Source organism: Centrocercus urophasianus, unplaced genomic scaffold (genome assembly GCF_019232065.1).
Source record: "Centrocercus urophasianus isolate 14NV4802_14NV808 unplaced genomic scaffold, USGS_Curo_1.0 seq_225, whole genome shotgun sequence".
Lineage (NCBI taxonomy): Eukaryota > Metazoa > Chordata > Aves > Galliformes > Phasianidae > Centrocercus > Centrocercus urophasianus.
In genome coordinates, this window is record NW_024884784.1 from 94 (window position 1) to 14,626 (window position 14,533).

Genomic DNA, 14,533 nt, shown 5'->3' on the forward strand with positions numbered 1-14,533 from the left:
CGGGGGGCGGTGGCAGAACGCAGCCGTGTCCCCGCGTGTCCCCTCCACGCGCGGCTCCGCGTTGCGCTCCCCTCGGACCCTCAGCGCGGGGTCGGGACGGGAAACCGAGGCACGGTTGGGGGGGGCGTCACGGGGAACGCGGCCCAAATCCGCACTGCCCCAGTTGCAGCTCGGGGACGGGGGCAGCGCTGGCGCGGAGCTGTTATAATTAATGCGCTGTTATTTCTCCTAACGAGCCGGGAGCTGCCGCGGCTCTGCCCGCCCGATGCGCCTCCATTTGCAGCCGTGGGGTGGGGGGAGAGCTTTGGGGGGGCACAGCTCCCGGGCTCTACTCAGAGCGCCCACGGGTGGGAGGAAGGAGCGCACGGAGGCAGAGAACCCCACGAGCCCACCTCCCTGCAGCACGGGGCTCACAGCCCCTCTCCCACCGCTGCTGCCCCCAAAGCCGCCCCACGAGCACTTTGGGGGGCGTGGGTTCCCTCCTTGTGGCAACGGGCCGCGCTCCGTCCTCACCCCCACGCGCTGCCCCGGCCCGGGGGGGGGGGAATTGGAGCCCCGCGGTCCCGCACCGCCCTCATCTCCGCATCGATCCAACGCTGCTTCCCCAGCGCTCGGTGCCACCGCGGCCGCGATGCTCGGAATCGCGACCCACACCGGCACCGAGACCCACCGGGCACGGCCAAAGCAGCGCCGACGGGAACCGAGCAGCCACGGAGCCGGGCGGCAACGGAGCCGCAGCCCACGCGGGGCGCGCCGGGACTCGCCGGGCGCCGCCCCCAGCAGCACCGCGCCCGGTCGGGCCGGTTGTGCGGGCAGATGCGCGGTGCCCGTGAAGCTCCGTGCCTCCGAAGGGCCGGGCAGCAGGAAGCCCGCAGTGCACGGAGCGGGCATGGAGGCTCCGCGAGCCCAAATCTGTGCACGGCATCCCGGGTTGGGAGCCTCCAGCTGCGGCCGGGGCTGCCCGGGGTGCAGCCGTGCCGGAAAAGCAGCAGAGGCTCTGCGCGAAGCTCAGCTGCTCTTACAGCCACAGGAATAGGCTCGCTAATTTAAAAAGGGAATTGAGGATGAGAACGGAGCAGGGCTGGGGGTCGCGCTGCGGCACGGCAGACACACGGAGTCCAAATACCCAAAAGAAACAAATCAGCTTTACTGAAGGAGCCGGTTCATTCCTTAAATAAAAACAGAGACCACAATCAAGCAGCTGAGTTGAACATCCTAGAAAGGGAGAAGGGGAGGCTCAGTAGAAGGGGGAAGTAGGTGAGACCTCGCGGCCACTGACCCCGGTGCCGTCTGAGGGTCAGGGGAGGGGAGGAGGGCCGGCAGCCGGGGGGCGGTCCGGGCACGGAGGCGACGGCCCCGAGCAAAGCGGAAGCCGACGGCATCCCGCATCGCAGCCGGACGCGGCCTCCCGGTGCAGAACCGCCGGGTCCGACGCTGGGGTTCCACGGCCGCATCCCTACGTGCCGCTCCTCTCCTTCACCTTCTCACCTTTGCTGTCCTGGGGGAGCAGAAAGGAGACGGAGGCTCAGCACCGCGCAGCGCTGCGCCCGCCGCCCCCCGCCCCGCCGCCCCCCCGCTCCAGGGCCGGCTCCCGGACGAGGCCCCGCGGAGCGCGGCTCCCCGCAGGGTCGCTCGGGCGGATCTCCAGCGGCTGCGCTTCCCGGCTGGGGGAGGCGCAGGGGAGCAGCGCTGCCCGACCCGGGGCGCAGCGGCACGGCGACACACGACAAAGGGAAGCAGACACACACGTGGCACTCGGGCGCACACACAGAGAGCAGAGCTGCGCTGAGAAACCCGTCCCCGGAGCAGAGGAACGGCTCTCGGCTCCACGCAGCCTTGAAGGCTGCCGCCTGTGCCGGGTGCTGCCAGCATCCTGGCGCTGCTCTCCCACCGCAGGCACTGCCTCCTAAGCTCAGTGCTGGCCTTATTCCCTCTGAAGCTTTTTTTTTTTTTTCTACCCTGAGCAGAAAGAGAAAGCGAGAGTCAAATTCCGACTTACTTTTTACGTGGGTTAGATTTAAAGTATTTAGAAACTCAAATTAACTGGAGCCCTGCTTACCACCTGCAACGAGAAGCTGAGGTTTGGGACATGTCAACAACGAGGCAATTTTAAAACGTCCTTGGGACAACACATTTTTTTTCGGGTGGGAGAGGGAGGCCGCAGCACCACACACAGCTCAGGGGACAGCAGCAGGCAGACGGGCAGAAGGGACGGGGAAAGGGACGAGCAGAGGGGCGAGCAGAGGGGCGGTACCTCGGGAGGCGGCGGCTTGATGGTGACGGGCTGCGACGTCCTCCGCGGCGGTGAGGGTTTGGGCTGCACTTGCTGCTGGACAGGGTTGTAGTACGTGACCCCCCCGAACACCTGGGACTGCGCCTGCTGCCGGAGAGCGGCACGCTGAGCACCGAGTGCCGCCTGCCGCCGCAGCACCGGCATCGCGGGGAGCAGACGGCAGCGGATCCAGGCCGCGCCCCCAGCCCCGTGCGGCGGCTCCGATCCGAGCAGCGAAGCTCGGGAAGCCGCGGGGCTGCGGGGCTCCGTCCTGCCGCTGCGTGTCAGCCGTGCGCCTCGCGCGCGGCCTCGGGGACGTCGGGCTGCCGCCGGGAGGGGCGGGCGCTGCTCCCCGCTCACACGGAGCCGGGCCAGGAACGGGAAAAGCCAGCCCTGCAAGCACTGCTCACAGCCAGGGCTGCCCGGGCAGCGCTGAGGAACGGCAGCAGGCAGCTCCCGGTGTGCACAGAGGGCATCCAAACAGTTCTCAGGATGCCTTTGGCTGAGCAGCTCCCAGCCTCCCGTGGGACGGCGCCCAGCTCGACGGGGGAAAATGCTAGCTTCGGATCCACCAACACAGCCACGCCACACTCGAGACCCCAAACGCGAGTAAAGCAAAGCACAGAGGTGGCGGCGGTTCCTTCCGGCGCCCACCTCCGGCAGAGAAGCAAACGGCAGCAAACAGCCGCCGCCGAGGGCAGCCCTGCTGCTGCAGCCCCCTCCCAGGCTCACGGCACCCGCGGCTCCGGCAGGAAGGAAAGGCAGCACGGCTCACCTGGGTGTTGGAATAGAGGTGCGGAGGGGGCGGCGGGGGCAGCGCTCCCGGGGGGTACGGGTAGCCAGGATTCCCGAAATTCATGACTCCAGGCGGGGAGAAGTAAGTCGGGGCGAGCAGCTGCTGCGGCGGGGGCTGCCCTGGGGGCATGGAGACCGGCGGGGGGTAGAGGCCAGGGTTTGCCATCGGGGCTGCTGGCTGGTGGGGATGTAAACCTGAAAGAGCGACAAGGAGGAGCTGAGCGCCACGTCCCGGTGGGGCAGAGCGCCGTGGGGGCAGAGGGCAGCAGGCCGCGCCATCCGTGCTGCAGGCGGGAGAAGGGCAGAGGCTTCTCCTACAGCCTGCGGAGCTCAGCTCCTGCGCTGGGGAAAGGAAAGGGGAAGCTCTGAGCAGAGCACACGGCCCCCCGGCCTCGGCCCCAATCAGCTCGTCCACTTCAGGAAACGGTTCTGCAGGCGGCACGGAGAACACCCCAATCCAACAGCTCTCATTTCTGCTTTTCTCTTCTGAGCTACGAGCGGCAGGGAATGAAGACCCAGCCTGGCACGGCAGCTGGCACAGCCCCACACCATGCTGCCGGGGAAGGGCCTGGCCAGGCTGCCTGCAGCACTGTGGCCGTGCAGCCAGAGGCTGCCAAGGCAGTGAGATGATCTCAGGCTGCACTGCCTGCGAGAGCCAGGCACGGCTATTTTTCCTCCCTGAAGACTGATACGAATTCAACCCTAATGCACGAGGGAAGCAGGTCTCCTCCACGCCACAGAAAAGGACAGAGGCTGTGCAAAGCCGGCCTGGCCGCCCCGTGCTCCTCACCTGGATGAGGGAGGTGCATTTCTGGCTGCACGATCATCCCCTGGGGTGGCAGCGGGGCCGGGTTCTCACTGTGGGTGTAGATTGGTCCCTGGAATTGTACTGCAACACAGAGCAGAGCGTAAGAAAACCCCCACCACGTTTTGTTCTACTGCAGCACCGCAGATCCAAGCCACCTACAGTTACTGCACTCGAATGCAGTGCTGCAAGCTCCACTCCTACCAGAACAGCACACAGCCCACCCAGCTCCCAGATGCTGCGTGCTCCCACAGCAGAGCTTCCTATTCCCTTTACAATGCAGAACGCTCAGGGAATTTCTCCTCTCGCACTTTACATGCCGGAATAAATTCCAAACCCATCTTTGCAGAGCAGTCCTCCCTGCTGCTCTGATTTCTGGCCAGTTTTAACGTCTCACAAAAAAAGCAGCTCCTTTGGAGCCCCTGCCTGGGGCAGGAGAGCAACGCTGCACACCGAGATCAGCCCAGGGCGGCTCAGAGCAGCAGAGACAAAGCAGCGCTGCTCCTGACAAAAGGAAGGGGAACAAAGCCCAACTTCAGCGCCTGAGCACAGGGGACAGGAGGGGGTCACTCACGTGGGTCGTAGTAGTGCCCCTCCATGATGCTGATGTGCATGGGGGGGGCCGGCTCTGGCACTGGGGGTCTCTGCCGCTGCGAGGAGTAGCGCTTGGCACGGCCGCCCTGCACCGCCTGCGGGAGACAAAGCAGCAGTCGGTGCCCAGCAGGGAGCCCCCACTGCCCCCCCGGCCTCTGTGGGTCACAGAGAACCACGGCACACAGAAAGGGGAGGGGGCTGAGGCGCCCCAGCCACGCTCTGATTATTCCAGCCCACGGTCAAAGCAACGCTCGGCTTCCCCGCTTCCATAAGCGACGTGCTTTACCATTTCCTCCATCCTGTTGAACTGAGGGGGCGGCCCAGTTCCCACGTGCAGATGGTTGGGAATACCTGAGGAAGAAGCAAACTGGTTCTCATGGGTTGCATTTGTTCTCAGCCACCTCACTGTCACCAGTGCTGGGAGCTGCGCACCACCGCCAGGAGACCCCGCGCCGCCTCCCCTGTGAGAACCTCCCAACAACTCCAGCTCTCTCACTGCCATCCCAGACATCTCAGAGCAAACCAGAAGCTGTTGTGTCACTGCACGATCATCCGCTCTGCTCAGTGCATTTTACATCTGCCTGAAAGAAATCCTCCGCTCGAAATCCAGGTTCTGGTCTCAGCCCTGCTCCTGGGTCCACACGGGACAGCGTAAGCATCACAGCCACCAGCAGCACCACGTCATCTCAGCTGTGAATCAGCTTCCAAACTCTTGCTCTGGTGGCACGTTTACAGCCTGCCCACTCTGGTCTACGATCAAGGCAAGGCTCTGCTCACACCGCTGTGTGCAGGAAGATCTGCTTCCACAGACCCAACCCTCAAGAGCTTAGGACAGCAGCAGGTCACTTTCTTCTCCTTGCTCCAGTTTTGTTTCTCTTGGGAAGGACTCTGACTCTCCCCAGTAAAAACCTTAATTCTGCAAATGGATGATTACGTCTCCACGACCTCTGGAATGGCTGCCCCACAAGAATTCGGTCCTTTGCTCAGCCTGCCTGCCCACTTCCCAGCGCAGATCGGCCTCCTGCAACCACACCGCTGGATTCGCAGCCAAGCGGCACCGCCAGCGAGCAGCTCAGAGCCTGCAGCATGCCTGTGTTGATGAAGGGAGGCCGGGTCCCTCCTGCCCCCAGCAGCAACCCAAGGAGCCCAGTTACTCATCACCCTCACCCATAACCACACATAATGCTCTTTATCCTCTGAACTCCAGCTCTGAGCCTGGCTGTGACTCACACAGCTCCGCAAGTTCCTGCTGCCTGCTCCCCGCACAGCCCTTCCCCTTCACTGACCCTTCCCCCATTCTTAACAAATAGGGTAAGGAGAAGGAGTCTGCTCTGATGCCCATCTGAGCCTTAACCCGGTTCACCTACAACAGAACGTTTAATTTCCTCATTTTTATGTTCGGTTTTGTCCCTTCCTGTTGTCCCACTGCATTTTCTCCACCTTGTGAGTCTCCACCACCCTCCACAGCTGGGACAGCATCACGCTGCTCAGCTCTGACCACCTACATGGCTGCAGACCCCAGGCAGGGGCAGCAGCACCCAAGCTGCCAGCTGGCGCACACTCACCCCGCAGCTCCCGGGGCTGTAAGAACTGAGATTGCCCCGGGCTCCAGTTCTGCTCCGTCAGATTCATCTGAATCATCTCCTGCTCAAGTCCATCCAAGCTGGATTCCACTGGCGACTCCCAGTTGCTGCTCTTTGCCGGCGGGGGGGGACGCCTCAGCTTGGACTGGTTTTGGTGTCGCGGGAGCTTCCAGGGCAGGGACGTCATCCGCCAGCTTCCCCGCGTCCCCAGCTTTGACTCTGGTCCTCCTTGCCCGGGAATAAGACTTCTTTTCTATTGGTCTGTCTGGCGGCGGCTGCACGGCGTCGGTCTGGTTTTCCAGGGCGCCCTCCTCCTTGACGGGGCTGCCGTGGACGTGCCCTGCTTCCACTTCTGGTGACTTCTCTCTCGGTGGGCTCTGCTCCGCGCGCTTCGCTCGATAGCCGCTCTCCTGTTTGCTCTGCTCACCATTTCGGGACGGGTGCTGCACGCCGGCTTCTGAAGCTCGGTATCCTGGGCGGGTTTCCTTGTAGCCCCCCACCCTCGGGTAGTTCCTGGGAGGGGGCATCCTCCCCGTTCCCGCAGAGCTCCTGCTGGTGAAGGTTCGTGGGGCAGCAGAAGTGCCCTCTGAGCCCTGGTGCCGCGGGGGTTTGTTGGGCCGCTCGTTGGACCAGTTCGGGTCTCGCTGGGGGCTCCCAAACCTGAGGGATAACAGCAGTGCGAAGGACTGGAAACAAAAGCTGGGGTGGGGGAGCCTCTGGGACACGACTTCCAGGACTGAAGAAAACCCCCCAGCCCCGCTTAGAGCCCGCTGCAGAGGGCTCAGGCTGCCCCCCACGAGGAGCAGGCCGCACTCTGCCCGCTGCTCACCTCGGTTTGCGCATCCTCCTCGGCCTGATGTCGTCAGGGTTGTGAGCGGAGCGGATGTCGTAGCCATACAGAGCAATCAGCTCCTGCCTGGTTTTGGGGGCCTGCTCGTCCTCCCGGAACTTGTCGTGCTCCCAGCGGCCTTCGTCCTTCCACAGCTTCCGCTGCCGACCCTTCGGCCTGCACACATGGGGAGGAACGGCGGCTTGTGAGGAAGCCAGGGATGGTGGCTCTTGGAGGGCAGAGCGCGGGTGGGAGGCAGCGCCTCTCCTTCCTCCTGCTCGGCAGCTGCCCACTGGAAACAGGCTCTACTCGTGTTTACTGTGCCCAGTCCCTGCTTTTACAAAACTAAAAGCCAAAACGTCCCTGCAGAACACTGCTAGCAGGCAGCTGGGCCAGAGAACAGAACAGTTCTTTGCTGATCCTTCCCAGCACGTCACAAGCGCTGCAAGCATCACCGGGGCCGGGCGGTGCCACATACCTGACCTCCTCCTCCTGCGTCTGCCCTCGGAGATCGTGCTCAAAGAAGAGCCCTTTGCGTGGGATGTAAGCCGGGTTCTTCCGATCCTCGTCATCATCCAGGTGCTTGGGAGCTTTTTTCCCGACTTTATTCTCAACAGGTTCGGTGCTCTCCTGTCAAAATCAGACAGCTCCTAACACTGCAGCAGTCCCGCTGCGAGAAGCTCCCCGCAGAGCAGGGAGCACACAGATGTCACCTACCTGCCCGTCCCCACTTTGCCTTTCACCGGTTACGGCACCTTTCGAGTCCAGTTTCTCATCCCCTTTCTCCGCTTTTGCTGCAGACTCACAGGAATCATTGCTATCCTGCTTCAGTTCCACTTTGGCACTTTCTTCCTCGCTGTAATCCTCTTCCTCTGCCTGAAAGAGCTCCGCTTTACTCACACACACACCTGGAGCAGCGGGTCTCCTGGTGATTTCCCAAAGTCCCCACACCTACAGGTCGGTTCCCATTCCGCTTTTGACAGCTCTGGCCATTTCACAGCACAGGATTTGCTCCCAAAGTCCTCCCTACCCCTCTATCTTTACAGAAAAGACAAAGATTAAACCCAAGGTCTCTCCCCAGCAGCTGCCACTGGTGACATCAGACCAAACAACCACAGCTGCCAGCACAGAGCTGGGAGCAGCTCCCCCTCACCGCCCCCGAGTGCCACGTGTGCCTCATGCAGCCCAGGAGCCCATGGGAGCTCCATGATGGGGTGACAGCCACGCTGCCGGGCTCTCGCTGTCCTTCTCTCCCACTGCAGCCCCTCATTCCCTGCAGTCCCCCAGCTGACTCACTCCAAGCTCTCTGCTCTCAGGAGTGTGACCTCGTTTCACCCTCCAGGAGCCTGCAAGCCTTGCTCAGCTTGGGATGGCCACTAAAAATAGCCCGGTGTGATTAACAAGAAGGCTGCTCTATTTTTCTCTTTCAACACAGCCTATTTGCACATCAACCGCTCCTTTTGTTTACACCGGGGAAACCCAGACATGGCATTATTTTTAGGCTCAGGAACAGAGCCATCCTGGCACCCGGTGATGCAACACCGCCTGGCTGCGGCGCCCAGGGGAGCTGCCCCCTCCTTCCTGCCCAGGGCACGGCCTCTCCAGCACTGCACAGCCCCGGCAGCTTCCATTCCATCCGCCTCAGTTTGCGGTTTTCTTTTCAAACCAATGTCCACCTCAGGATCTCCACAAAGCCTGCCTCGGAACAGACTGCTTCTCCAAATGCCTCTGATCTCAGAACGCAGGGCAGTGTGTTGCCATGGGCTGCGGCAGAGGCTGCCCCTCCAGCACAGCGCTCAGCACACAGGGGAGGTTCTCCCAGCACACGCAGTGCAGAGCTGCCTGCATGCAGGCGTCTCACTGACCCAGTGCCACACACAGACATCAGGGATGCCCCTTGGGATGCTTCCAACCCAGCGCTAAGCTTTTAATTTCAACTAATTACAACGCAGCCGCCATCCTACACCCTTCTTCCACACCCTTCTTAGCCGTTCCGCTCCCACCACGCGATGTCTGAGGACTAAAACGGACCACGTGCTTGTCCTGCATTCACCTTGTAGCAGCACAGGTGCAGCAGCACCCGCCCTGCCCTGACAGAACCGTCGGGGGAGGAGGAACTGCACCTGGAGAACCCGTTTTCCCCTCACACCAATGGCTGCAGCGCAGCACAGCTCTGTAACACGCACACAGTGCACGAGCTGCAGCCTGGAGACAGACACAGCTGCTGCAGATGAGAATGAAGGGCACAAACCAGTGTTGTGCTAAAACTACACGAGGTGAATTCACCCCACAGAGCCCTTCCACCACCAGGACACGCAGTGTGACTTACCTCCGAGTCCTCTGCGCTTTCATAATCTGACAGCACAGCTGCAGGGGAGAAAAAGGAGGCATTGTCAGGGCAGGAAGAGCAGCACAGCTCCCTGTGATCGCAGCACCGGGTCCTGGGCCATCACCAGCAAATACACCACATGGCCACGTAGTGTGGTATCACAGCAGCACGAAGAGCCCTTGAGGAGGAGCACCACCCTACGTGGGGGGACCCAGGTGGGCCTGGGGAGGGCTGACCAGCACCCCCTGCACCCCCATTTGCAGTATTATGGCTGATGCTCAGGACTGCAGCCGCAGCACTGCAGGAAGCAGCGCCTTCCCCGTTTCCCTTTGCACACACCGTGAACACACGCAGTAACTCAGCCGTTACTCACCATCGCCTTCGATGCCGTCCTCGCTTTCCTAAAGAGGAAGAAAAAAGGCGCTTTAGCAGAAGGGAGTGAAGGGCAGCATCCGGCCCAGGAGCTCAGCTCAACCGAGCCCCGCGAGCAGGGAGCCGCGAGGATCGGGCAGCGCCGGGCGCAGCGGAGCGGTGACACCGTGAGAGCCGCGCGGCACCACCGGGAGGCACGAGAGACGCGGACCGCCGCCCCCCCCGCCCCACTCACACACTCGGATTGCGGAGCGCTTTTGGCCGCCCCTCCCCCGGCGGCGCTTTCGGCCCCGCGGCCCCGCGGTCCCGCGCTCAGAGCTCCGGCGGCGCCTCGCGGAGGGCGGTGCGAAGGCCGCGGCGAAGCGGAGCCGGAGCGGGCGGGGCTGGCGGCGGAGTCGCCGCTGTCGGAGGCGGCCGAGTCCGAGTCGTCCTCGCTGTCCTGCGAGGCGCGCTGCCGCCGCCGGTCCGCCATCTTGGGGCAACCGCAGGGGCGGGCGGCGCCGCGGGGCACCGCGGGAACGGACTACGGCTCCCGGCGGCCCTCGCGCGCTGTGACGTCACGCGGCGCGCCCTCCCATCGATCCCCACGGCTATTCCCGCTCTCCGGCAGGGGGCGGGCGCGCGCCGAGGGCACGGCCTGGAGGCGGAAGTGACGTCACGCGCGAGACAGCGCAAAGGCCAGAGGTCACGGGAGGGGGAAGGAAGGCAGCGACACGCAGCCGTTGTTTTTCCGCTTTTATTGAAAAAAAAAAAAAAAAAAGGAAAAAAAAACAACCAAAAACAGAACAAACAAACAAACAAAATGTCTGCATTGAGTCAGCACCGGGGGTATTTACACAGCGACCCAGGCACACGGGGCGGGCTCCGGGCCGGGCCCAGGCCGCACGCGCACGGCAGGGTGGGGCGATTCGTTTAATTAACGTTTGTTCCCCATTTCCTGCCGCTCAGCCGCGGGGAGCGGCGAGCAGCGCCCTCCAGCACTGCGCCCGTAGGAACAGCCTGGCACAGAACGGGGCTCCTCCTGGCACAGTGTGAGGGGGGTCGGGTCGCTGCCACGCTGCCGCCCTCAGAAGGCTTAAATTAAAAAAGAACCAACGTTGTGCGTTGAGGATTTCTATTTCACACACGAGGAAAAAAAAAAAAAAAAAAAAAAGAGGAAAAAAAAAAGAAAAAAAAGTTTGTTTTCGTTTCCTTTTAAAAGTCTCCTCCCACCACGTTACAGCCACTCAACAGGAACAACACAAAGGCGGTGGCTGACGGAAGCTTCAGCCTCGGGCAGCTGCTCAGCGCTGTTTCCTGACCCAACACCAGAGCAGGGCCAGCGCCGCCGCAGCCCTTCCCCAGGGAGCACAGGCAGGGCCCGGTCCATGCCTGCCACGGACACCGAGACCCGCTGGGACCCACAGGAGGCTCCCACCCCACTGCTGCACGCAGGGCTGCCGAGGAGGGAGGAACACAAATGGGAGACAAACCCCAGCTCAAAGCACAGGCGGCGGGGACGAGTCTGAAACGTGTTGAAAAGAAAACGAGAGAACAAAACCAGGGCATGGAGGGAACAAAACCATCCCTGAACAAGAACAAAGAGGGCAAGGACTCAGCAACGTACAGAGCTCCCGGCTCCGCTGCGCTGCTACTTCCTGCAGGTCCGGTGGGGGGTCTGCTTCTTCTGCACCTCCAGCCGGCAGCGGCTGCGCTCATCCAGCCAGGGCAGCTCAAAGTTCCTGCAAGCAGAACCAGCACTCAGCACCCCACAGCACCATCCCCATCCGCGATGCCCCATCTCCAGTGCCCCTTTGTACTCACTGTGGGGTCAGTTTGGGTAAGGGGCGGCCAAAGGCAACGACAGGCAGGTAGGGGGTGATCAGCAAGCTTTCCACTGTGGGAGAGAAACGGCGTCACAGAGCTGCAGAGGGCGGGCAGCCCTCCCTGCACTGCCAGGCACTCACCATCATCCGGCTCAGGGAAAAATGAGGTAACTTCAGGCTCCGACTCCTGAATTCCTTTCCTTTTATACATTCTGAGCTGCAGTCGCTGTAAAATTCTTTGTTCCCTGATCCTTTGGATGTCCCATCTGGAAAACAGCGACCCGTAGGCAGTGAGGAGCTGCAGCTGGGTGCCAGCAGCCATGCAGGCCAGCGGGGGCTACGTTTACAGCACTGCATTTATTCCTACCTTTTCCTTCGTTTTTCATCCAACTCCAGTTTTGCATGCCGTTTGGAAAACACGCTGTCATCGAGGTTCTGCATAAAGAGAAAGGGAGATGGGTGCTCCTCCCAGCACTGATTTGTCCCCCTCACCCGCTGCAGGTGCCTTCAAACATCGGTTCTGATGGTGACAAGAAGGCTGCTGCAACCTCAGCCACACACACAGGGCCAGCCGTGACTCGCACGTACCTCCAGGATGTCTGAGGGGTTGGGGTCTCGCAGGGGCTCCACAACATGGTCCCTCCAAGATGGAACTGCAAGGGGAAAGTTCAGATGTTAACCCAGCACAGAGGCACTGCAAGCTCACTCTACGCCACCAGTCTCAAGCTCCAGGAGGCTCCAGCCAGGCTGCTCTGGGATTGGCAGCACGGGGAGGGCTGGAAGCTGCCCTGCCTCTCGCAGCAGACCTGAGGCACTGGGATGGAATGCAGAGGCCTCTTCCTCACTCACAACATTTTGCTATCCAGTGTTTGCAGGCAGCTGGCAATGCAGCAAACCTGGCAGCTCCCCGTTCCCACTGTGTGCTGGGCACCTCACAGAGCTCAGGGCTTTTCCTTCCCCAAGTCAGGCTGCACTGTGGGGCTAGGAGGAAAACACCCAGAACAGGGCCCAGCAGGAGGCAGGGATTCTGCCCAGGCGCTCTGGCGAGGAACAAACACATCACACTGCACTGCACCAACCCAGAAACACATTTCCCGACCACAGGCAGGAAGTTGCTTCACATTTTGCCCAAACAGGCACACAGGCTGTGCTGGAAACCAGGCTGGTTTGACACACGCAGAGCAGGACCCAGAGCTCCCTGCCCTGCTGCCCAGCACAGGCAGCACGAGCCAGAGAGGGCCTGGAGCGCTCGGGCAGCGCAGACAATCTGCTCCATATCTCCACTGCATCCGGGACGCTGCTCTGTGCCAGCTCTGGGGAAGGGCACAGGGCTCCCAAGGCAGGCAACGCTCCACCAGCTGCCAGCCCTGCCTGCACACCTTCTGCAGGCTCTCCATCGCTTACTTGCTACAGTCTCCTCCTTCTTTGGGGAGGGCTCTCGTAACGGCAACGGTGATGGGGGGGGCTGATGCCAGCGACACAAGTACATTTCCGTGGTGGAAAGGTAGGGCAGATCGTCAATCTCGCTGAAGAAGCCCTTTTCCTTGGGGTGGCTGCTGGGGCCCTTCAGCGGGGCGGAGGGTCTGAGCGGGGTCTCCAGCAGCGACCTGTTTTTTTCTGGAGTCTCTTGGCTCCGCAGTTCTCGTTTGCAAACAGTTTCAGACAAAGAGCCACTCGACTCCTCTTTCACCGGAGAGTGCTTCAGAGTTTTACCCTTCACCTTTGAGAACTCAGACACCAATTTCTTAACGGGCGTTTTCCTCTCTGCGCTCCCAAACGCCGGCTTCCTGCAAGAGAGAGGACTGCTGAGCTGCAGCACCCGCAGCTGCCAGCCCTGCACACCGCTGCTCCGCTGACAGCTTCAAGACTTTTCCCTCTCAGGTGCATCACCGCTGCTTTTTAAGAGCACTTGCACACACAGGAGAGGCGTGTGGGCGCCAGGCACCACAAACACACATCTCTGGGGTTTTAATCAAAAGCAGGACCGCAAACAGAACGGGCAAACACAATGAGAGCAAGCCTGGCTGGAGCAGATGCAGGAGAAAGGGAAACCCACAGCCAGCTGGGTGAGCCCCACACTTCCCCACCCGCGGCCCCGCAGCACCCTCTACCTTTTATGCCCCTTCCCATTCCTGCCGTAGGGGAAGTGCTTGGGCTGCAGGGTTTGCGAGGGCTCCAGCAGTTCCTGCGGGCATTCCAGCGGCAGTTTCTCACACGCCTCTGCTTCGGCCTTCTCATCCACCTCGAAGCCCTGGAAAATCCTGTGTTTTTCTCTCTCGGTGTCCTTCTTCACCAGCTGCACTCTTCTTTCCATGCGCTCAATGCGCGCAAGGAGCTGGAACACAGAAACAGCACGGCTCAGACGCATGCTGATGGGCGAGCAGGGGAATACCTCCAGTGAGAGCCACCCTGCAGCACCCACAGCGTGCCTGCAGAAGGGCTCAGCCATCGCAGGACACAGAGGACCACAGTCAGTGCCTTCCTATTTCCTGACCATAACAAACTGTGCCTGTCCTGGCTTTTACCTTACAACTCGGGCAATGGAGAGCTTCCAAGGCACAGGAGGAGCCCCTAGGTGGCACCCGACCCCTGGCGCTGCGCCTGCACCCCAAGGTCAGCGGGCTGTGGGACGCTGCAGGTTTTGCTACGCGCAGCGAGTGCCATCATTAACTCATGCTCGCTCTCCTGAGCTGGAGAGGGGAGGCTGAGAGCAGAGACTGCGCCCAGTCATGGCAGGGCGATGATGTCTGTGTGCTGCAGGCAACGCAGCCCCGTGATGCTAATGATGGGGAAGCCGGGCACAGCAGGTGTGCAGATGCACGACCTGAGATGCCCCAGCAGCACAAGATGGCCCCTCGCTGCCCGGCTGCTTCTCGCCCAACAGTGCTGCCCATCCCCACTGCAGCAGGGCATCGGCTCACAAACCTGGCACGTGACGAGCAGCGATGGCAGTCGCTCCAACTCTGCCGCATCCCCTCCGAGCGCTCTGAGGGCTCGAGGACGCAGCTCATAATTAGATGCGGTCTTTATTAGAAAGCTGCATTCACAGCCCTGCTGGGCGCAGAGGATCGGCAGCTCGGAGGGCTCTGCAGCGCAGGCAAACACCCCGGGACACCCTGAGATGTGTTTTGTTGCAGAGCCCCCCCCCC

General features: G+C 61.7%; 2 protein-coding genes across 5 annotated transcripts; both read right to left on the reverse strand.

The window, feature by feature from the left end:
• Nucleotides 1-1,123: 1,123 nt before the first annotated feature.
• Nucleotides 1,124-10,051, reverse strand: CASC3 (CASC3 exon junction complex subunit). Its single transcript, XM_042823898.1, is given in 14 exon segments — nt 1,124-1,498; nt 2,255-2,377; nt 3,048-3,262; nt 3,858-3,956; nt 4,447-4,561; nt 4,753-4,817; nt 6,032-6,174; nt 6,176-6,709; nt 6,879-7,055; nt 7,357-7,508; nt 7,596-7,754; nt 9,208-9,245; nt 9,581-9,608; nt 9,815-10,051. Coding segments are annotated over 14 exon segments (2,127 nt in total). The 3' UTR covers nt 1,124-1,456.
• Nucleotides 10,052-10,321: 270 nt separating this feature from the next.
• On the reverse strand, nt 10,322-14,494 carry MSL1 (MSL complex subunit 1). Of its 4 annotated transcripts, none has more exons than XM_042823895.1 (8): nt 14,310-14,494; nt 13,496-13,719; nt 12,789-13,171; nt 11,973-12,037; nt 11,752-11,819; nt 11,526-11,650; nt 11,383-11,455; nt 10,322-11,300 (listed from the first exon to the last, which is right to left on the reverse strand). In XM_042823895.1, exons 2-8 carry the CDS (start codon nt 13,696-13,698, stop codon nt 11,210-11,212), a joined length of 1,008 nt encoding a protein of 335 aa, XP_042679829.1. In that variant the 5' UTR covers nt 13,699-13,719; nt 14,310-14,494; the 3' UTR covers nt 10,322-11,209. The 4 variants fall into 4 exon arrangements, with proteins under 4 accessions (XP_042679829.1, XP_042679828.1, XP_042679827.1 ...); XM_042823894.1 differs by lacking the exon at nt 14,310-14,494 and having other exon boundaries at nt 10,322-10,693; nt 11,186-11,300; nt 13,496-14,248; XM_042823893.1 differs by lacking the exon at nt 14,310-14,494 and having other exon boundaries at nt 10,322-11,083; nt 11,186-11,300; nt 13,496-14,248.
• Between the last annotated feature and the right edge of the window lie 39 nt (nt 14,495-14,533).

What these genes read in the sequence shown, in the direction of transcription:
- MSL1 (XM_042823894.1), bottom strand. Translation starts at nt 13,833, where the DNA reads ATGGCTGAGCCCTTCTGCAGGCACGCTGTGGGTGCTGCAGGGTGGCTC. An exon ending in TTTCCCTGAGCCGGATGATG is followed by an intron (nt 11,456 to 11,525) that starts GTGAGTGCCTGG and finishes TCTCTCCCACAG; the next exon opens with TGGAAAGCTTGCTGATCACC. An exon ending in TTACCCAAACTGACCCCACA is followed by an intron (nt 11,301 to 11,382) that starts GTGAGTACAAAG and finishes TTCTGCTTGCAG; the next exon opens with GAACTTTGAGCTGCCCTGGC.